This window comes from Macaca thibetana, chromosome 3 (assembly GCF_024542745.1).
Source record: "Macaca thibetana thibetana isolate TM-01 chromosome 3, ASM2454274v1, whole genome shotgun sequence".
Classification (NCBI taxonomy): domain Eukaryota; kingdom Metazoa; phylum Chordata; class Mammalia; order Primates; family Cercopithecidae; genus Macaca; species Macaca thibetana.
In genome coordinates, this window is record NC_065580.1 from 116018264 (window position 1) to 116041511 (window position 23248).

At 43.5% G+C, this 23248-nt stretch overlaps 1 protein-coding gene across 2 annotated transcripts; it reads right to left on the minus strand.

Annotated features, from left to right (window-relative positions):
- Nucleotides 1-4826: 4826 nt before the first annotated feature.
- IGFBP3 (insulin like growth factor binding protein 3) lies at nt 4827-13714 on the minus strand. Of its 2 annotated transcripts, none has more exons than XM_050783435.1 (5): nt 13177-13712; nt 9673-9899; nt 9003-9122; nt 7271-7411; nt 4827-6300 (listed from the first exon to the last, which is right to left on the minus strand). In XM_050783435.1, the coding sequence occupies exons 1-4, from the start codon at nt 13577-13579 to the stop codon at nt 7286-7288; spliced, it is 876 nt and encodes a 291-aa protein (XP_050639392.1). In that variant the 5' UTR covers nt 13580-13712; the 3' UTR covers nt 4827-6300; nt 7271-7285. The 2 variants fall into 2 exon arrangements, with proteins under 2 accessions (XP_050639392.1, XP_050639393.1); XM_050783436.1 differs by lacking the exon at nt 4827-6300 and adding an exon at nt 6314-7014 and having other exon boundaries at nt 13177-13714.
- Nucleotides 13715-23248: the final 9534 nt, after the last annotated feature.

The following is a 23248-nucleotide window of genomic DNA, read 5'->3' on the forward strand; positions in this document are numbered from 1 at the left end:
AAAATAGTGTGAAGATATTTTATTAAGTGCACACATGCTTAGAATTGTTAAATGTCCCTGATTAACTTATCTTCTTATTATTTTGTAGTAACTTTTTCTAACTCTATGAAAATATTCTTTGTCTTAAAATTGTTTTGTCTGATATAAATAACTACCAGCTTTGTCTTGAATAATTTTTGCCTGATATGTGTTTTCCCATCGCTTTTCTTTCAATCATTGTCTGTTGTAATAAAATATGTAATTTTTAGCCATGAAATCTGTCTTTGTAGTGGTCAATTTTAACATCTGTTTAAATGTAGGTTTCTCAATCTTGGCACTATTGGCAATTTGATGGGATAATTCTTTTGGGGGTGGTGGTTTAGTGTGCATTGTAGGTCGTTTAGCAGCATCCCTGATCCCCTTGATGCCAGTAACATTGTCAAGTTGTGAAAGCTAACAATGACTCCAGACATTGCCAGTTGTCCTCTGGGGGCAGCATTTTCCCCGACTAAGGATCACGAATTTTTTAGTATTGACAGTGGAATCTTTTCATGTCACTTTGGTTTATTATTTCTGTTTATCCTAGTCTCCTTGTATTTATAAATTTCTGACTATGGTTTTTTTTTTTTTTTTTTTTTTTTTTTTTTAAACTAGATAAGCTGTTTTTGGTACCCACTAGAAATTTGGTGTACCACATTATTTATTCTCTTTCACTTAACACATGTTTTCAACATTTCCAAGATTTGTTCCCTTCTTATAGAAGGTCTTCCTCAAAAACATTTTAAATGTGCTTCTTTTGTGTGGCAAACATCCTGGATTTTCAATGCCTCAGAATAGTTGATCATGCCCTCACTTTTAAATACAGTTTAGCTGGGTATAAAACTCTAGCTTCTAAATTATTTCCCTCATCTTCCTGTGTCTAGAGTCACTCTTTAAAAATGTGGTTTCTGTGGTATGTTCTTTCTGTGCTGAAACTTTGCTGTTTTAAGATTTCACCATAATTTACCAAGCAATGCTTTTGAAATGATCTCTTTTTACATTCTATGGGGTCTTTCAATATAAAGTCTTCCTTTTTTTTCAATCCTAGCAAAAATTATCTCTGTAATTTCTTTAGGTATTTCTTAGGACTTCTGTTACCTATATCTGTTTCTGTCCTTCATTTCTCTCAACTGATCTTTTGTATTTCCCAGTCATTATTCTTTCTGCTTCCTTTTAAGAGAGTTCCTCAACTTGTTCTTCCCCTTTACTAAATTGTCCTTTAGCTGTATCCATTCTTTTTTTTTTTTTTTTTTTTTGAGATAGGGTTTTACTTTGTCACTCAGGCAGGAGTGCAGTGGCACAAACATGGTGGGCTCAAACAATCCTCCCACAACAGCCTTCCAAGCAGCTGGGACCACAGGTGCACACCATCATGCCTGGCTCTTTATTTTTATTTTTTGTAGAGATAGGTTCTCACCATGTTTCCCAAGCTTGTCTCAAACTCATAGGCTCAAGTAATCTTCCAACCTTGGCCTCCCAAAATTCTGAGATTACAGAAGTGTGCCACTGTGCCTGGCCTAGCTGTATCATTTTTAAAAATTCCATCTGCTTTATTCTTCATTTCAAATGTTGGATATTTCATACTGCTATGGCTTGAATGTGTCCCTGCAAAAATTTGGGTGTTGAGACTTAATGGCCAATGTGATGGTAGGAGGTGGGGCCTTTAAGGGTGATTAGGTCATGAGAGCTCCTCAATAATGCATATATCAAAATAGTTCTAAGAGAGGATTTTGAATGCTCTCACCACAAAGAAATGATAAATGTTTGAGATGATGGATATACTAATTACCCTGACTTGATTTATTATACAATGTATACATGCATTATACACATGCACACTGTACCCCATAGATATGTACAAATAATCATTTGTCAATTAAAAACAAACAAAAGAGTAACCTTCTGAATGAGGCTTTCCTTGGCTAACCTCTCTAAAAATGAAAGAAAGGAAGGAGAGAAGGAAGGAAGGAAGGAAGGAGAGAGAGAGAGAGAAGATGAAAAAAAACCCCTGCACTAACAATACTTGTCACTTCACATTTTCCTTTATTTTTTTTCCCCATAGCACTTAACACTATTGAGCACCCTATCTATCCCACTGACTAATCTTGTTTATTGTCTTTCTTTACAAGGGCAGTGATTTTATATGGCTTGTTCACTGCTGTGTGCCCTTCTAGAGTATAAAAAGTGGATAAAGAATTATGCCTGCATGTGGGACAAAGAGAGAAGCCAAGACAATTTCCAAGGTTTGGGAAGGTGGCTGGACCAGGAGGTCAGGGCTGTAGGAGACACCCATACTTCTTGGAGATGACCAGTGGGCTGATGGAAATGTAAGCTCATTGCTCAGTCATGAAGTAGAGGCAGGGGCATAACAAATGCAGCAAGATTTTCTGAATGAAAAGAAACAAATCATGTTCACTGTGGAAATTGAGATTGTATCAAAAGAGAAATAAAACAAGGACATTATCTACACTCACATAGCCATGGTTAATATTTTGATGTATTTCATTTTGGTTTCATGTGTGTGTGTACGCAATATAATTGCATTCTGCTTTTCTTTTAGCCCACCACAGACATTTTCTTATTGTAACTCCTATTCAAAAACATTTTTAGTGGTAGCATAATATTCCTTTGTACCAATGCATTTCAGTGTAAAATGCCCTTGTACTTAACTGTCTGTGCATGTCTCTGATGATGCCTGTGGGATTTCTTTCTGCAGTGGGATGACTAGTTCAAGGAGTTTGATTAGATCAGAAACATCCCTCTAGACAGGCTGCCACAGCAGAGAACCTGGAATCCCATTAGGACACCCTCATTAACACCGGTGATTGTTATTTTTCCTAAAGTGTGCTGATTTGATAACTGAATCTTAGGAAGCTATTGTTGTAGCACCTGCATTGCCTTGACTCCCATGGAGGAGACCACCCTTACTTGTTCATTTCTGTGTGTGTGTGTGTGTGTGTGTGCAGGTTGCTTGGGTACATGTGACCTTAGGGGTTAGTGGAAGCAAAAGTCTGAGGGAGCAGAAGTTGGTTGAGGAAGATAGCAGAGGATCAGAAGAGGCCCCATGAGTCTACCTGGGAGGCCAAGGCAGGGAGGTAGAGGAACTGGAGGGTCTGGAGGAGAATGAGAGTATGCAATTTTAAGGTATTTACTGGAAGTGGCAGGAGAGCATTTAGAGGGAATAGGTGATCATAGGTATTGTGTTAGTCAGGGTTTTCCAGAGAAATAGAACCAACAGGTTATATCTATCATCTATTAATCAATCATCTATCTATCTATCTATCTATCTATCTATCTATCTATCATCTATCTAATCTGTCATCTATCTAGTCTATCTACCTACCTACCTATCTCTAATCATCCACCAAAAAAGATTTATTACAAAAAATTGGCTTATATAAGTATAGAGGCTAAGTCTCATCATCTGTAACCTGCGAGTTGGAGAACCAGGAAAGCTGGTGGTGCAATTTTGCCCAGGCAGGCAGATAAAAGGCACAAATTCTTTTTTCCTCTGCCTTTTGTTCTATTCAGAACCTTAATGGATCAGTGGATGCTGCCCTGCCCACACTGGGGAGGGCAATCTACTTTACTGAGTCCACTGATTTAAATGCTAATCTCATCTGGAAACACCTTCACAGATACTATGCTCACAGTATCACCCTCACAGATGCTGTATCTGGGCACCCCATTGCCCGGTCAAGTTGACACATAGAATGCATCATCATGAAGTGTGGGAAGCAGCAGAAGTTAGAGGTTAAGAAATGAGGACAAGAAAGGGCACATGAGTTGGTGGCTCCCAGGAAAACAAACCTAGTGGGCTTAGAAGGCAAGCATTATTTTGCAGCTCATAGCTCTTCAGCAGCTCCCAAGGGGTTGCCATGCTCTGGGCCTGGATTTCCAGACACTTGGCCTCGCTTCCTAGGTGCTCCAGGATTCTGCCACATAACTCTCCACAGCACTTGGTGACTGCTCCCTGCAATGGGCTCCCTCTGCTCACTGTCTCCCTCCATCTTCACAGCTTTGCAGTCACAGCACCCCCAAGGGGCCTGCCTTCTCAGTTTTCCTGGTTTCTCATGTGATCAGCCTGAGACCACACCCCATAATCCCCATCCTCTGAACACTTACAGAACCAACTTGCTGCTCATCACATACAACACATGTGATAAGGGTATTTTAGATGTTTCATCAACAAATCAGACATGGTGCTAGACAGGAGGTAACTCTTCGACAGCAATTTATCCTTGGATGCCCTGAAGCCACAGGCTCAGTGTTTTTGTCTAAAGTGGCTTTGACAAGTAACAATTGTTCCAAGGCTGCAGATAGGGGACTTAGATCCCAGAACCACTTCTACTTGGAGCAGAGAAGGGCCACTCTCTGCTTGGAGATGGGAAGGGGACACAGCAGTAAAGGGCATGAGACTTAATTGCTGAGTGTCTGTTCTGGTCCTTCCCTGCTTGTCCGTGGACGGCTGCTAGTGTTAGATGGAACAATACAGGGCACAACCCCAAAAAGGCAAGGACCAGTCACATAGGTGCACATTGCTGACCTGATCAAACCTGGGCCACAGACTGTCCCAACAATACAACCTCCTAGAATTGGACCATCTTGCGGATATGATCCAATGCCTCCATAGGTTGCCCACAAAGCCATGGAAACTGACTTGGGTTCTTTTGCTAGAGAGGAAAGCAGGGAAACGTTTGTGTTTATGAAGTTTCCCACTACAGCTAAAATATTTTCCCCTTTCAGGATTATTTTACTAGTGATACAAAGCCCAGAGATGGTCAATAACAAAGGGAAAGAGATTTTTATTTTTAATGGTAAAAACTTTATTTACTATTTATAAATACATTGCAAGACAAACTTCTCAAAAATACTTTTCCCCCCAAAAATTAAAAAAATAAAGAAAAGCTAATAGGTAGGCAGAATGTCTTGAGACCCCTCTGTTTTCAAGGAGACCTCTGTGCAGCGTGTGTTCACACCGAGGGCTGCAGCAGGGCAGAGTCTCCCTGAGCCTGACTTTGCCAGACCTCCTTGGGTTTGGCCTCTGGGAGACCAGCCCAGCCTCTGGGCACGAGCTCCTTTCCTCAGTCATGGCCACAGTTGTATCATATAGCATCTCTAACATTTCATCTAGGATTATCTAGTATAGATCTGATTATATTTGGGGCTATGTTGTATACAATGTTAACAAGGACATATCTTCTCTGCATATATGTGTGAATTATAAAGAAAAGCATGAGAATGACTCTAAGTTCAACAAACATGGGTGAATCTCTAGGTGCTCCCAGTGTCCTGGATGGGCTCCCCAGCAAGCCATTCCTCCTTCCTGCTCTGATATTACTATTCCTTTTTACATTGTGCCAAGGAGGACAAAAGATGAGAGGGGAAAATAAAGCTTTGCCTTTAAAGAGCTTATCCTCAGAAAGAAGCTTTGTCTTGAGTTGTTGAACTATGAAACACTATTTTCTGCAATCATCTGAAGAATCATGCCATTATTTGTGATGCCTCTGAATGGGGAGGCTGACTCTCCTCTGTCCCTCCTACCCCATGGGGCCATGGCAAAAGCCATCCTGGGCCTTCAACTAGGCCACGTCTTCAGGAAGGTTCCTGAAAAGGAGGGCCCGTAATATCTGCCTTTATAGGTTCCCAGATTGCCCTAGAACATTCTTAGATATATTTTTTTTTAAACAAGTAGGACTCCACCTTATTTTCTCCAATAGTCCCCAAGCAGTACAGGCCAATGAAGATATAAACATTATTCTTGGTTGAGGGACCCAAGCCCTTGTTTCAAAAATGACACCACAGAAGGCTGTGAGCTCCAGGAGCATGCGTCGGGATGTCCGGATGACCGGGGTGTAAGGGTTTCCCTATTCTCAATAAAGCCTGTGCACACTGTACAGGGAGTGGGGGCGAAGCGTGTTCTCTACATAGGCAACACAGCCGCCTAAGTCATGAAGTCAGTGGTTGGCCGCTTCGACCAACATGTGGTGAGCATTCCACGGGGGGATGAAGTCTGGGTGCTGTGCTCGAGTCTCTGAGTATTTTGATAGGAAGCGACAAGAAAATTCAAACTGCTTTTTGCTGACTACTGGAAAGTGAAAAGATGCTCAAGTTTACCATTCGAAGAAACCATAGGCATTTCAAAAACCTCTTTCTAAACTTTGGTTTAAAAAAATATCAGTTCACCACAAACAGAAATATAAATCGAGGCTGTAGCCAGCTGCTGGTCATGTCCTTGGCAGTCTTTTGTGCAAAATAAGGCATATTTGAGCTCCACATTAACTAAAACAAAAAGAAAAAGAAATATATTGAAATAATCCCCCCAAAATCAAAAGGGCTCAACTCTTGCCCTGAGATATCCAGCACAGCCTGCAGGCTAATGGCACTAGGCCTGCAAGTGCAGGGCTAGGGTCTCAACCCATGTTTTTAAACACAACAACAAGTACCATCTGTTGTTCACAGGGTTCACTGTCAAAGAGTTACCCTCAAATTAGAATTATGTTTTTCCAACTTGTAAGGAAGAAAGAAACCCTTCTAACTAAACGTGCAAATTTCTTTTGCTTACTAAATTTGTCTTAATAAAATGAAAGAAAATGTATTTATTTCTTTCCCCCAATAGTTCCCTCATTTATTAAAAGAAAACAGAATACTGGGTATAATAGCATTCTCTAAAATGATTGTTTAAAATTTCATTTTTCTACCAGATTTAAATGAACTTTATTAAAATTATATTAGCCACAGACTAACAGAACATTCATAATATATTTTACAGAAAAAAAAGCCGCATCTTCAGACTGATGCTCTCCCAACTGAGCTATTTCAGCTGTCTCACATTCACATTTTAAATTTAGATACACGTATCTGTAGCAGGTTCTTGCGGATTAAAACAGTTTCCCTGTGAAGATAAATGGACCTCCAGACTTCACGGGCAAAGCCTAACTTTGAAAATCTTCACTTTGCATGTGGATGAATGACAGCTTAGGTGCTGAGAGGTGTCTGAAATAAAGCAGAGCATCCCTGAGGCACACTGGCCGGCCTCCTTCCCCACACTTGTTTGGTTGGGTTGAAGGGGTCTCCCTTTCCCTGCACCCTTCTGAGGGCTCTGTCCTATTTGCTTTGCTCTTTCTGGCCCTGAGCTGCAGTTCCTGGGTCTGCAAGCCTGGGGAAGGGCTGGTGGCCAAGCCCAGCCCATGAGGCTAGTCCAAGGACAGTGAGGCCCTGGAGCCCCAGGCTGCCCCTCCTGAGTGCTCACCCTCGCGGCAGGCGTCTACTTGCTCTGCATGCTGTAGCAGTGCACGTCCTCCTTCCCCTTGGTGGTGTAGCCTGGGAGAGGCTGCCCGTACTTATCCACACACCAGCAGAAGCCCCGCTTCCTGCCTTTGGAAGGGCGACACTGTGGGAGAGAAACAGAAGACAGAGAGGTGAACGCCCCTGGGTCTGGTGTCAGGTCGGTGACCAGGGCCCATGATGGTTTGCCAGCATGACTCTGCTATGCTGAGAAAGCATAACAGAAATTTCAGCTAAGGCTGCGTAAGAGCCACGCATGCCTAGGCCCGCTGACTGTGTACCTGTGCATGCGTGTAGGTGTAAGTTCCTTCTCCAAGAAAGCGGGGGTGGGGGCAGTTTTGTGTTTCTAGGAGTGTAAGGTGGACACCAGTCCTTGCAGAACCTCTTGGGCCTGCCGACTTCTCTGCCAAATGTGGGACTGAGAATATCCCCTCTGCCTGGGAATGCCACAGCTGTGCCTTTGGAGCCCACATCCAGCCTCACACGACACCTTCTCAGTATGAATTTGTTGAATGAATGACTGATGTAAAATGTGGGTATAAATAAGCCATGGCAATGGAGGAAAGCTTAGGCTTTCTGACTGTGGCCACTACTACGAATCCTGGTATATGGTCACCCTGAGGCCACTGTGGCTCACTTAGGTCTCCGAAGGCCAATTCTGTAGATACCAATTAGAAAGCCAATTGAAACAGTGCCATCACATAACACAAAGTCTACAGAAGCATATTTATTACAGCTTCATATTACTATACCTTAAATTTGTTTGATCATTTTCAGCTTGTTTAATTGGGACTTTAGGCATATGACTACATTTGGGACTGATGTATAGACAGGATTCTCACTCCATTCCTTTTCCAGGAATAGGACTGTGTTGCAATACAAAGATTTTGAAAAGACTGCTGTTTGATGTTGATGACTCTCATGCCTTCTTCTCACCTGGGATTTCTAGGGAAAGGCCAGTGAGTCACAGGAAGACCACAACATGGCCAGTTTGGAGAGCCTGGCCGTCCCCAGCATGGACCGAGTGTCTGATTTCAAGTTCCATCCCCTCCATGTAAGACAGACACCTGGTGTGTGCTGGGGATGGTTGGGCTCTCCAAGCTGGCCATGCTGCAGTCTTCCCCCAACTCACTAGCATTTCCTTGAAAAGCCCAAGGGAGACAGAGACATAGGAGTCATCAACATCTAGCAACGGTCTTTTCAAAATCTTAATATTGCAACCTGCTCACTATCAGGAAGGCATCAGTAGAAAAGGGGACAATTGTGGGATTTCAAGGTAAGCTTTTTGTGGTACGACCTCATGTCACACTTCTTGGAAACTGACTGTAATAGTTGTTTGAAATGGGACGCAGCATTAACAAATGTGTCAACATGTTCACCTGCAGTTTATAAAGGGTGCCCCTGGGCAGTACCTTGTCCACCCTGTGGGTGAACCACTGAAAGGGCAGGAGCGGGAAGTGGGTGGTGGAAAGGCACTAGGGTTGAGGATTATGGCCAATATAGCAGCACTCAGAGCAACAAGTCAAAACAGCCCTTGGTCTTACCTCCTGAGACTGGCACCAAGTCCTGGGCACTGGCGCTGCACAGGCTCAGAGTTAGAGCTATGGCCAGAAGAGCCTTGGGGCTGGTGAGGTGGGTTTCTCCTCTGCGTCAACAGAACCCGAAGAGGAAGAAAACACACTGAGGACCTCACTTACCTGCTTTTTCTTATAAAATCCCTTCTTGTCACAGTTGGGAATGTGCACACCCCTGGGACTCAGCACGTTGAGGAACTTCAGGTGATTCAGTGTGTCTTCCATTTCTCTCCGGCAGGGACCCTGGGGATCAGGAAGGACCGGAGCAACACAGTCATGGTTATTACTCTAGAATGTGTGCTTTAAAAATCTTACAATGCCGCACGACTGCCCAAAGTGGGACCTGTAATTTGCTCCTCAGATACCTTATGCCTGATTTAGCAAGAAAGTCCCTCAAATAAGCTAACCATCACTCCCTGTCTCCCTTTTGCTCTTCCCAGAGTAAGTCACAGAAGCTGGTATAGAACCAATAGCAGGTCAACAAGCACAGAGGATGAAGTAAATAAAATAAAACTATCTTTATGAGAATATTTTTCATTATCTCTAGAGGTCTTTATGACATCCCATATGCTTTTAAGAGTGTTGTTTCAGCTTGATCCTCATAAGATTCTCCAAAAGGGTCAATATTCTTTATGTAAGGAGAGGAGAGATGTGAGGCACAGAGGGGCTAGGGAGTGCCCACCCATCTGCCAGATGCTGGGGCTTGTTGAGTAAGAATTGCCCTCAAGAGGCTCTGAGTACCCAGGCTTGGCAGGTCTTGCCCTCCTCGTTTAACAAGAGGAAAAGCTCTCACGTATTCTGTCTCCCGCTTGGACTCGGAGGAGAAGTTCTGGGTATCTGTGCTCTGAGACTCATAGTCGACTTTGTAGCGCTGGCTGTCTTTAGCATGCCCTTTCTTGATGATGATTATCTTTGAATGGACGGGGTGGAACTTGGGATCAGACACCCGGTGCGTGCTGGAGACGGACGGGCTCTCCACACTGCCGGCGCTGCGGTCTTCCTCCGACTCACTAGCATTTCCTTGAAACGCCCAAGGGAGACAAACACGTGAGAGTCATCAACATCTATCAACAGTCTTTTAAAAATCTTAATGTTGCAACCAGGTCACATGTAAATGACAATATTAGTTGACAATCCAAATAAGTTTTTTTTTAAAAATACCTCGATGAAATATTAGTCCATAGTACCACTCGCTACATGGTAGTTGCTCTACCTCAAGAAGTTATCTGTTTGAAAGTCAATCTGACAGGGGCTCTTCCTAAGTAGCTGCAACTAAAGAAGGCAGACAAATGCTTAAGTGCCCCTCAGTAGAAGGTGAAGGCAGTATGCTTCATCTTCCACCAGCAGGGGGCAGACCCGAGTCACAGGAGGCTGCTGCGGCGCTGGCTCAGAAATTTTGCAGTGAACTCCAAGTGTGGTCCTCCCACCCGTGGGAGCAGCGGCAGCCTGGAGGACTTGGAAGAAATGCATATTCTCCACTCTGGAAACGCTGGAGTGGCGGCAGCAGTCTGAGTTGTAACAAGCCCTTATGGGAATTCCGAGGTTGACCAGTACCGTCCTCAATGCTATCAGGTAAACATGCTTATAAGAGCTTGGTGTCCAGCTCAGATGGGAAAACTGAACTATTACCTGCAAAGCGTTTTGCCTCAGGGGCTCAGAATCATGCAAGCATGTTGGTGGCTTGTTTTCTAGGTCCCCGTTACATCTCTAAAACTCAAGGTCTACACAGACCCTGTGCATCCTGCTGGTACCTGCCTGAGTCAGTCCTCTTCATCCCTGGTGAGCACAGGAGCACATGGATGCAGACAGTGCCAAAGTCCCACTCACAGCTCAGACTTCTAAGTGCCAAAGAGCTTTTCTTTCCCTGGGTGGGGATGGGGTAGGAGAAATCCCCCTCCAGCAGATCTCCTTTTTATAATAAAAAGTGCTAAATGAAGAAAGTCTGATACTTAAAATAGATGCTGGAATGTTAACAGTTGAATTAGAATTTTAAGTATATGACTAAATTCGAGACTGGATCTGTGGGCAGGATTCTCACTCCATTCCTTTTTCAGAATGAACCTGGAGGGGCTGTAAGACCCCTATGGGGATCAAAGGCTACATTCAGAGCCCATGCTCCCAGAGCCTGTGGACCATGCCAAGCTCAGCCCAGCACAGACCTCTGAAGGGCTTCGGCTTAAGTCCACAATTGAGAGTCATGAAATTTCTCTACTACAACAAACAAGACTATAATGTGTAACCCTAGCAGGGAGCTCAGGTGGCCCATCTGGTCCACAATCTATTCTAGAAAGCTACCAGGGCTGCAATGATTTGGTTGCAGATGCTCTGCTCTCCCCTGGAAGTGGCTACTGGCAGGTCACTCACCAGGGCCTTAGTTTCCTCACCTACCAAACAGCTCACTGAGGTCCTGCTGTAAAGTTCCCCAAGGGGTTTCACGCCTTGAGAAGCACACATTCCCAGGGTCCAGGCCAGAGCCTCGCAGAGGAGCGCCCTACCTGTGAGGATTTGGTTTCAATTTCTTTTAATCTTAGCTTTCTTTCTTTTTCAAGGAAATACTGAGATAAAAGAGATACTAAGAATGTAAATATTCTAAGAACATGTAAATAAACATATTTATATTTCTTTTCCAAGAACCTTGAGTAATTTAAATTTCCTTGGTTTCTTCTTAATGCCTGGGCTGCAGACTAGGGCATGAAGAGAAAACAGTTCTATTTAAGCAACAGATAATTGTGACTTTTGACTGTCACAAATTCACCTTTTTTTGTCAAATGCATTCTAGAAGTCACTTAGATCTTTTTATAATCTTATAGCTCACATTAACCTATACAACAGAGCTACTAAGACGGTAATCATGATTGCTGAAGCCTAAGTGACAATGTGTATCGGTATTTCTAAGATCACTTTTTGAACACCCCAACATGCACAATAATGTACAACACTTGGCAAATGACATAACTTTGTCCCGAGAGACAAATGCCTCCAGCAGCTTTAACAGCTGACCACAGCCAGTGTATGTTTCAGGCATCTGGAATCTTGCCTTTCCATGAATCCAGTGTTTCTCAGGGGTGAACAGAGCCAGCCTTGCCTAGCCAGAAAATAACTTTACCTGGGTATGGAACTCTACAGCTACATAAATTATAAAGAGACTGTTCATCCTGCTAGCCCTAGATGGGGGCCTGCCTAGTGACATCTGTCCAACGTGATCGTTGGGGAGTTGGGGGGATTAGGATGGGGAGAATTCTCTCAGCCTTCAGCTGTGCAAGGCAGGAACTTTATTTCCTCATATAACTAAGTGAGGCTGGCTAAGAATGCTTGAAAGATGAACGCCTGCCAAATCCACTTAAACAACGCCCCCCGCCCCCCCGCCCCGCTTTTTTAAGGGAACAATGTGATGCCCTTACCAGAGTCGCTGCCTGCCTGATAGACTGGTAGTGGCTGAGCCAAGAGGGTAACTCTGCCAAATGTTTGCATTTTTCCTCTTCTGGGGCTCCCCTTAACATCTCATTCCCCCCCATTTCAGATTAAGAAGGGAGACAGCCCTAGGACTGATTCCAATTCCCTTCCCTGTCATTGAAATTGACTTAGTCCACATTGCCCGCACCCGCCACGCACCTGGACGTTTGTTTGAGGTCCGCACAGGTGCGGAGGTGGCCTGAGTTGTAAGAATGGTATGGTACTAAAAGTGGCACGTGGGGTTCAAACCTACACTCTGTTGCGGCCTCTGGGTAACCTTAAGAAGTTACTTCTTTTTCAACTTCAGGTTTTCCAACCGCAGAAGATACCAAAACCCGAATCCACTTTACTTGTTTTTGGACACACCGGGACTAGATATCGCTTTGCAAACAAAAAGGCTGTTCAAAGTCAGTATTTTAAAAGAGAGGTACTATTTCCTACAACCTACCTGCCCACCTTCCTTGGTCCAAATCCGCCTATGTCCCCATCCCCAAGCATCCCTGGGATTGCGGTCCACACCCCCGTGCGGCGCGAGGAGAATCTCCTGTGTCCAGGATCTTTCCAAGAGCTAAACGTCGGTACCGCTCCCCCCAGCTCCGGAAACCTTTAACCCATTTTCACTGAAAGCGCTTTGCAATTTACAAGTACTCTGCACTTAAGAGAATCAAGCAAGTAGAGGGCCGGCAGGGGAGGGTCCCTCCGGTGAGCGCCTTCAGTTTCCCCACATACTATCTCCAGTGAGAAGAAAACCCGAGTCTCCGGCAGCGGCACCCAGCAACCCCCAGGCCCTTCCGCGCCAGTGAGCGGGCTGCTGCGAGCAGCGCACCTGGCGCGGGCGGCTCACCTGGAGCGGGCGGCGCTGGCAGCAGGTAGGCGCGCAGGCTGCTGACGGCACTAGAGTTGACGCAGAGCCCGCGGCCGTCCAGCAGCGCCTGCAGCGGGCGCGCCTCGTCGGGCGACGGCTGGCAGCGGAGGCCGGAGCCACAGCGCTCGGTGTAGATGCCGCACGGCTGGCCCTCGCTCAGCGCGCACGTCAGGCAGCAGCCGCAGCCCGGCTCGCGCACCAGCTCGGCGCACACGGCGGGCGGAGGCGCGCACTGGGCCAGTGCACGCGCGTCGCACGGCTCGCAGCGCACCACGGGACCCAAGCCCGCAGAGCTCGCGCCAGCCCTCGCCACCGGCGGCCCGCGGAGCAGCACCAGCACAGTTAGCGCAGCGGCCCAGAGCGTGGGTCGCGCCCGCTGCATGACGCCCGCCACCGGGGCACGCTGCTTGGCAGGCCGGGGCTCGCAGGGATGGCGCGACAGTACGCGGCGCGAGGCTGTGGAATCCAGGCAGGCAGCCGCCGATCTTTAGCGCCCAGCCGCAGCGCTCGCATCTGGGCGGCCCGGGCGCGCCGGCCGCTATATAGAAGCCGGGGTGGCCCAGGACACGCCCCGGAACGGCGCGCCCAGGAGTGGGGGTTGGGGAGGGGGGCGGGTCGGCGCAGGCACGGCTGCGGGGGCGCGTGCCTCGCCCTGAGCAGCCGGGGCCGAGCTCGGGGGCGTGCAGCTCGCGACTCACCCGGACACCTGCTCCTCTTGCGCAAGCCCGGAGCCCGGGTCACCTTGTCGTCTACAGGAACCAAGATGTGCCCAGTCACCTCGGCACTCCAGGCCACCTCAGTGCCCCCGGTCACCCCAGTCACTCCTGGCTAACTCAGCACCCCCGATCTCCTTGACCCCGCCGCCCTTCCCCCTTCCGTTCTCGGGGTGAGGTCGCCCTGCGGCGAGCCGGTGTCGAGGAAACTGGCATGCATGGCTCCGCATTCGTGTGTACCTTGTGGAGCTTTCTAAAATTTAATTCCGCTGGCAGGGGAAGTCTTGGGACATTTCTGATTTACATTTGGGTCTCAGGGAGCCAAGGCGGGATTTAATTTACACCCACTGGGCTGTTTACGTCCCCGGGGTCCACAAATACGCATCTGAAGATGTCCCCGGGGCCCACAAATACGCATCTAAAGATGCGCCCGGGGCCTTTGCCCCATTCGAGGTTTGCTTCTCAACACAAGAAAACTCACACGTGTTGCTACACCGCAAGTCCCCAATTAAGAGTGGACAGGCAAGGTAATGCGTCCTTAAGGCAGGGCTTTTCACCTATTTTAAATGACAACTGTTCTTCCTGTTTGGGATATTCTCCCTGATTACATTTTCAAATAGAGTTTACACTCACGACAAAAGAATAGCAAAGACAATAAAGTGGGCACTGCTGAAGCGTAATTAACCAAATAGTCCTTAAAATAGGCAATTTTCATTGTCATTTTTTGAAGGCGACTTCGTAATACTGTATTCTCTTTGATGTGTTGGGATTCTCGTTTATCTCTGCAATCTAAGCATTTTTCAGTAAAGTTCGGGGGCGCAAATGCGCGCTGAGGTCGCTGTAACTCCTGTCGGTCTTCTCTGGCACTCGAGCGTCTTCAATTTTGTCTGCACACCCCCTCCCTTCGGTGACCAACAGAGGACGCTGGTGGTCCAGGATTGGATTGAGGATTAAATTTTTCAAGGCGCTTTTCCAAAGAGTTTGTGGGGGTGGAGTGGAAAGCTGTGAGACCTCCGCGGGAGGAGACTTTCCTGAACGCTATTGAAATTGGACGCTTGCCTTAGGAGGTGGATAGGTGACTTGAAGGAGTCCTTTGCAGTTTGGGGTAGCAACAACAAATCAGGAGCTCCTCCATTCCCCTCCAGCATGAAGCCTTGGGTGAAGTTAATCTTCATTCATCATTTCTGTCTCTCCTAATCGATCTCTCGCCCAGTGTCTCTTCTTGTTCTTCTCCCTCCCTTTCTCTCTCTGGTCCTCTCCCCTTTTTCCCCTGTCCACCTCTTCCCCCATGTCTATACATCTTCCTTTTATACATATCTATACATCCTCCTTTTGGAATGGAAAGACCAATTTCGTTCCCTCTTGTACTAAATAAATAAATAATTGGATCTCTACAAAGAAAAAGATACCAAAGACAAGGACAATGGAGGGTCCCAGGGTGACAAAGGCCCAGCCCTGTCATTATCTTATGAGCTCTTCCCCCACAGTGCTCAGGCTGTGGCTACACTCAACCTTGTTTACAGGAAACCGCGCCATAATCGTCACTTGCTGTTTCCTTTCTCCTGTATCACCTCCTTCTAGTGTCTGCGTTGACACTCACGAACAGGATCTCTGATTTCGTTGAAAAATTGAAGGAAACAAAACGAATCCCGCAGGTTTACATCCGTTCCTTAAATACTTGCAGAGACCTTGACTCTGAAATTAGAGCTGGGTTCGGCATCAAATGCAATTCTTGAGGTCGCAGGTCTGCAGTTCTGGTTAGTGCAATGTTACAGCGGAGCCTGGACTGACTAGTTAGTGTAGCACTTTTTACTCAGCTTTATCATCTGGAGAGTGGAGAGGGGAAGATAAGAAAGAATGTCTTTTTGGAAAGGATTTAAAAAATATGTTTTATTCTTGGTTTTCTTCTTTTTTCCCTCGCATTACAGTTGGAGAAACTTGTTCAGTGCCGGATGGCTAGGGGGCGCCAAAGCGCCAGACGTCCAGCCCGGCCTCAGGGACCACCGGACAAATGCAAAGACTAAGTCGCACTGCAACTTTCAAAGACTATTCCAATAACAATATTTTATATAGATTGCCATCACCTTTATCATGACATCTTGCAACAGCAGAGTAAATTTGAGGCAGTGACACGGGGAGAATTGTGTTTTGTTATTTAGCCAGTTTTATTTGATAACTGCAAGCTCCCTGCCCCTTCCGGAACATAATTGTTGCAGGAAGGATTTGGACTGGATAAAACTTAATTTTGTGACATGCTCGTTAATTCTGTTAAACTTCCAATTCATCTGGTGTTTGTAGTTTTTAATATAAACTAGTGTTTAGTGAGAAAGATGTTTCACCCCCTGTGAAGGTGCTTGGCATACAATTGCTAATCATTGCAAAAGTAGCAAATAACCATCCGAATAGAGGTCAGGAGGCTGCATAGATCTCTTTTCACTAACAGAGTCCTGCTGACCTGATTATAATTAGTGTTTCCTGGGGTCAGCCTCGTTATTTTCACCAGGTGACCTAAACCACTAATTTCTTTGAGCCCACTCCTGATGCTAAAGGGCACCTTGCCGCTGCGTGATACTGGCTCCCTTGCTTTTCTTCTGCTCAGGCCCTGGCTGGACAAGCCACCCGAGGGTCTCTCTCCTTCTGACAGCAGTACTGTTTCTCAATGTCCTCTGGGGTGTGGCTGTCAGGCTTACTGACCACGAATAGTCTTAGAACAGAAAGAGCCAAACTTCTAAAGGCAAGCAATGTTGGGGACCCAGTTGCTAGGAGTCAGTGGCTCTCAGCCTATAAACTTCATGTTTTGTTCCCCTTAAGGGAAGTATTGGTGGGGACAGGAAACCTAATTTCCTCTCCATCAGATCGCCTGCTGGGTGAGCCTCCTGGAATTACATATACTAGGCTTGGGGATGCAATGGGGACCATCAACTGCTAACATCACGGTGGCTAACAACACTGCACATGACTTTTACTCACAAATAACATCATTAAGAGTTCATCTGTCCACTTAGTCCATAAATGATTACTAAGCACCTCCATGTGCCAGCTGCAGGGTTTCACAGACTGGCTGGAGTGACTCACCAGAGACCAGACAGTGGTAGGCAGTGTGACAGCAAAGAAAACAGAGGGGTTCACCGGGTGCATTTATAACCCTGCTGGAGGGATGGCAAACCTGTCCGTGTGGTCAGAAAAAACTTCTAAGAGGTGGTGGCATTTGAATTGGGTCTTAAACAATGTGGGAGAGTCCAGCTGAGAGATGCAGGCAAGAAGAAAGTGTGGGCATTCACAGAGAGTTTTTCTGTGTGCCTGGAGGGGTGAGGGGGAGGGCTCAGAGGGATGGTGTTGGCATTGTGCGTGTGACCTGTGGAAGGCATAATTCTGAGATTTGGAAGAGAAGAGAAGGTAACTGGATATACTGGATTGGGACAGTGGTACCTGTGGCATAGGAAATCCATGGTCCAGAGACAGGGACTCCTCAGAGTTAGTGCTGTCCCGTGTTGTCAGACAATCTGGAGATAGATGACAGGCCTCCTGAGAAGGGGCCTGGACATGTTCTGAACAGAAGACCAGCTCTCCTGGGACCTCACCCCATGGAAAGGAGGTTTCTGCTCAGGACAATGATTCTCCTGTCATGGCTTTCTCTCTCACGATAGTGCTACCTTCTACATGTGGGCACCCACACCCTTGCCTACACAGTCAGTCATTTACATGACATGAGCTACCTGTCTGTCTCCTGGCCATTCAAACAGAGACAGTTCCTGACTCTGTCTAACATCCAACTTTTCTTCGAGGTCGAAACTTCAGAACAGTGAGAGAGACTGGGGACTTCAATCACAGTAGACTAGAGTTTATCCTAGCAGTTCTCCTCTCAATAGCTTTCTGACATTGGGCAAGTTCTGCAACTCAATTCTAGGACCTGGTAAGGGCACTAGTACCTATCTTACAGTACTGATGGAAGGCTGAATGAACTCTTAGATACGGTGTTGCCTGGTGTATGGGAAATAAAAGTTCATCCTTGTGTTCACATAGCCTCCTGAACAATCTTAAATTAGAGGTTTTATTCTCAAATGGGTCCACATACCTTGTCTCTTTAGTTCAAATGTCAACATGCTAACAATTGAGTCTACCTGTGGGCATGACATACAGTCTTCAAACTGGCCAAGTGTCTAATATGGTCTTTCCCTGCCCAGTGAGGTCTTAAAAGGGGCAGGAAAGATTTTAGGAGCACTTTTCATTCAGTTGGTTTATCCCTGGCACCAGTGTCAATCCTGTGTCTTTACCCAAGGGCATCTTTGGTGCCACTTCAAGCTCCTTTTCCAGCTTTGCAAGTCCAGATGGAAAGGAGAAGATTCCCAGTAGCTCTCCTATCATAGCTAGAAGAGTCCTGAGAGTCCTGTTATCTATCCCTTTCACTGGAGATGGACAGACGGAGGCAGACCCTTTTTGCTGGATTTCCTAGATCATAATCCACAGAGTATTCCATGGTGCCTTTCCAATTTGATAGACAGAGATAGACTTTTCTTTTTCATTGATGTATAATTAACATACACTACACAGATTGGAAGTGTATGATTTGATAGGTTTTGACATATGTATACACTTAGGAAATCGCTAACATACAGATGAACCTTTCCATCATCCTCAAAAACTTCTTGACCTTTTGTAATCTTGAGCCCTCCTTTTCTCCATTCTTATCTCCTGGAAGCTGTTGATCTCCTCTCTGTCACTCTAGATTAGTTTGTATTTTCCAGAATTTTATATAAGTGAGATAATATGGCATCTACTTGTTTTCTCCTGGTTTCTTTTACTCAGCATAATTATTTTGAGGTTCGTCCCTGTTGGGGCATGTGTAAATAGGCCACTCCTTTTTGTTGAGTTGAATTCTGTTGGATGGATATATCATGGTGTGTTTATCCATTCATCTGTTAATGGACATTTGGGTTGTTTTCTTTTTTTTTTTTTTGGCTATTAAACAGAAATAAGCTGCTGTGAATATTTGGGTAGAAATCTCTTGAATATTTTTGTAGAAATCTCTGCATGGATGTATGCTGGTGGAATGTCTGGATTTTTTAAATATATAAAATATAAAGCAATATATATGCTTTATTTGAAATATGTGTTATATATCATATATGTGTGTATATATATGTATGTGTGTGTGTATGTGTGTGTGTGTGTTTGGTGTTTTCAAAAATGTCCAGTGTATTGTACCATTTTACATCCTCATCAGCAGTATATCAGAGTTCCAGTTCTCCCACATTTGTGGCAATACTTGATATGGACAGTGTTATTAATTTTATCGACTCTATTAGATGGGTAGTGGCATTTCATCTTGGTTTTAATTTGTTACTGGCCTCATGACAAAGCATGTTGAGCAGCTGTCATGTGCTCATTTTTTTTACCTGTATATTTTCTTTGTTGAAATGTCTGTTAAAATTTTTGACCACTTAAAAAATTAAGACATTTGTTTTCTTACTTAATTTTGAGAATGCTTTGCACATTTTGGATATAAGTCCTTCTTTACTAGACATGTAAATTGCAAATATTTTCTCCTACTCCGTGGCTGGTCATTTCAGTTTTTAATGAGGCCTTTGAAAAGTGAAGATTTTAATGTTGATATGGTACAATTTGTCATTTTTTTTCTTTTCTGAATCATGCTTTTGGTATTCTGTTCTATTCCATTCCATTCTATTCTACCCTGTTCTGATCTATTTATTATGCCATCTGTCTGTTTTTATGCTACTGTTACAGTTTTCATTATGATAGCTTTATTATAAATCTTAAAATCAGGTAGTGCTACTCTTGCAAGTTTGTTCTTTTTCAAAGTTGTTTTGGCTCTTTTAGGTCTTTTAATTTCCATATGGGTTTTAGAATCACTTTTTAAATTTCTACAGAGAAGGCTACTGACATTTTGACTGGGATCGTATTGATTCTAAAAATGAATTTAGAGAGAATTGACCTCTTAACTACACTGAGTCTTCATACCCATGAACATGACATGTGTATTCATTTATTTAGGGCATCTTTCATTTCTCTCAACAATGTTTTGTAGTTTTCAGTGTATAAGTCTTATACTTCTTTTGTCAGACATATTCTTAAGTATTTCATATTTTTGGTGCTGTTGTAAATACTATTTCTTAAAGATTTAAACTTCTAAGTTTGCATTGCTAGTATATAAGAACACAGTTGATTGTGGGATACTGATCTTGTAGCCTGAAAAATGCAAAACTCACTCATTTGTTTTTGTAGTTTTATTGTGGATTTTGTCATCTGTGAATGAAAACAGCTTTACTTCTTTCTTTCTAATCTGGATGCCTTTATTTCATTTTCTTACCTTATTACACTGATTAGGACTTCTAGTATAATGCTTCAGAGGAACAGTGATGAAGACATCCTTGTCTTGTTTCTGACCTTAGGGGGAATGCATTTGGTATTTCACTGTCAAGCATGATGTTAGCCGTAGGTTTGTCATAGATAACATTTAGCAGGACAAGAAAGTTACTTTCTCTTTCTATTTTGCAGATAGAGCTGTTGATCAGGAATGGATGTTGATCTATGTCAAATGCTTTTACTGAATGGATAAAATGATCATATAGTTTTGCTTTTAAGGTTATTAATTTAGTGAATTACACGGATTAATATTTTGACTATTAAACCTTCCTATATTCCTGAGATAGAGTGACTACACGTACTTGGATCAGGTTATATCATTCTATTCTTTGAAAGAATGTATTGCTGAACTTAGTATTTTAGACTTAAAAAAAATTCTAAAAAAAATATTTCTATTGGTGTTCATGAATGACATTGATCTGTAATTTTCTTCTAATGTCTTTTTCTTGAAGAGATATGCAGAATTCCTATTTTTTCCTTTACATGGTTGGCAGAATTCACCAGTGAAGCCATTTTGGACTAAAGTTTTCTTCATAGGAAATTTTGATTTTTATGCTTGCTTTTGTTTTGTTTTGATTTTGCCTCTGCAGACCCAGAGGGTGGAGCATTAAGCAACAGAGGAGTGTCGCTGTGTCTCAAAACCTAATGTAATCTTTCTTGCTAGGTTCTGAATTTTCTTGGAACACATAAATCTTTTATTCCTTCCAATTTCTCCCTTTTGGAGTGGGACTCCCTATGCTATGCCTGTCCCACTATTGTATTTTGGAAGCAGATAACATGTTTTCTAGTTTAGAAAGTCCACAGATGGAGAGGAGTTTTGCCCCAGGTTGGATCATACCCAGGATATCACCCATCTGAGCTACTTAGACAATTAGATGATGAGATTTGGGAATTTTGAAGTGATGATACTTAAATGAGACTCTAAGAGTTGATGTCACAGTAGGTTCTAGGGTTGTTGGGCTGGGGTGAATATATTGCCCATGTAAGACACATGTCAATTTTTGGGGACTTCTAAGGGTAGACCATAGCGGATGGAATGGTACCCAAAAAGATAAGTTGAATGTGACCTTATTTGGACTAGGATCTTTGCAGATGTAATTTAGTTAAGATGAAGTGATCTGAGATTGTAGGAGGTCTTAAATTCAATGACTAGTCTCCTTACAGGGAAGGAAGAGTTTGGAGACACACAGGCACACAGAAGGAAGAAGGCCATGTGAAGATGGAGGCAGAAGTTGGGATGATGCAGCTACAAGCCAAGGCATGCCAAGGACTTCCAACAATCACCCAAAGCCAGGAAGAGTCGAGGATGGATTCTTCCCTAGAACCTTCAAAAGAAGCACCGTCCTGCCAACACCTGCATTTCAGACCTATATCTTCCAGAACTGTGAGAGAGTAAATTTCTGTTCTTTTAAGTCACCCAGTTTGGGGTAATTTGTTATGACAGCCCTAAGAAATTAGTGCATGTAGTAATTATCACCACAATCAAGATACAAAATAGTTCCGTCACCCCCAAAACCTCTCTTATGCTGACCCATTTCAATCACATCCTACCTCTCCCCTAAGTCTCATTAACAAGTGATCTGTTCTGTCTCACCATAGTTTCATGATGGTCTTGAAACGTCATGAAAATGAATCATACCATCATGAAAATAGAATCATACAGTACCTTCGAGACTGCCTTTTATTTTGATTCAGCGTAATGCCTTTGAGAGTCATCACATTGACACATATATCAGTAATTAATTCCTTTTTATGGCTGACTAGTGTTCTGTTTTATAAAAATATCATAGTTTGTTTGTCCATTCACCTACTGAAGAACATTTGGGTTATTTTCAGTGTTCAGTAATTATGGAAAAGCTACTATAAACATTTGTGTACAGGTTTTTTTGTGTGTGCAAACATAAGGTTCCACTTTCCAAGGTAAATATCTAGGAATGCAATTGCTGGGTTGTATGGTGAGTATATGTTTAGCTTTATAAGAAACCACCAAATCATTTCTCAGAATATGTACCATTTGCATTCACAGGAATATATGGGAGTTTTAGTTGCTCTGTATTTTCCTGAGCACTTAGTATTGTCAAATTTTTTGTTTGTTTTTTAGCCATTCTGATAAGTATGTAGTGGCATCTCACTGCAGTTTCAGTTTTCATTACTGTAATAGTAATGAATTTTAACAACTTTTCATGTGCTTATTTGCCATTTGTATATTCTCTTTGGTGAAGTGTCTGTTCATATCTTTTAACTGATTTTAATTGAACATTTTCCCCTTTACTCTTTTGAGTGTTAGTTATATATTCTGCATACAAATGCTTTGTCACATATGTGATTTGCAAATACTTTCAGTCTGTAGCTTGTCTTTTCAGGCTCTTAACAGTGTCTTTTAAGAAGTAAAACTTTTGAATTTGATTTAATTTAACATTATTTTCTTTGGTGGATCATGCTTTTGGTGTTATCTCTAAGTTCAGATCATAGAATTTGCCTCCTATATTTTCTTCTAATAGTTTTATAATTTTACATTTTATGTTTAGACCTAGGATTCTTTTGAATTAACTTCTATAAGGTATAAAGTTTTTGTCAGGGTTGTTTTTTGTGTATAGATGTCTATTTGTTCCAATATAATTTATTGAAAGACTGTCATTCCCCATTCAATTTCTTTTGAGCCTTTCATCAATAATAAAATTGTCATATTTGTGTGAGTTTATTTCTGGGCTCTATTCTGTTCCATTGATTTATTTATCCGTCCTTTTATCAATATCTCACTGTCTCAATTACTACAGTAATCAAGATTACTATATTGTAAGTTTTAAAATTGAATAGTGTGATTCCTCTAAGTTTATTCTTCCTTTTAAAAATTATTTTAGTTGTTTTAAGCCTTTTTATATAAATTTTAATCTGCAATTTTTCTGTTGAGATTTTAATTGGAATTGGGTAAAGTCTTTATATAGATTTGGAGA

Coding starts and splice junctions, on each gene's coding strand:
- IGFBP3 (XM_050783435.1), bottom strand. CDS start 13,579: ATGCAGCGGGCGCGACCCACGCTCTGGGCCGCTGCGCTAACTGTGCTG. Junction 9,900..13,176: donor GCCAGCGCCGCCCGCTCCAG/GTGAGCCGCCCG, acceptor GGGCGTTTCAAG/GAAATGCTAGTGAGTCGGAG. Junction 9,123..9,672: donor CCAAGCGGGAGACAGAATAC/GTGAGAGCTTTT, acceptor CCTGATCCCCAG/GGTCCCTGCCGGAGAGAAAT.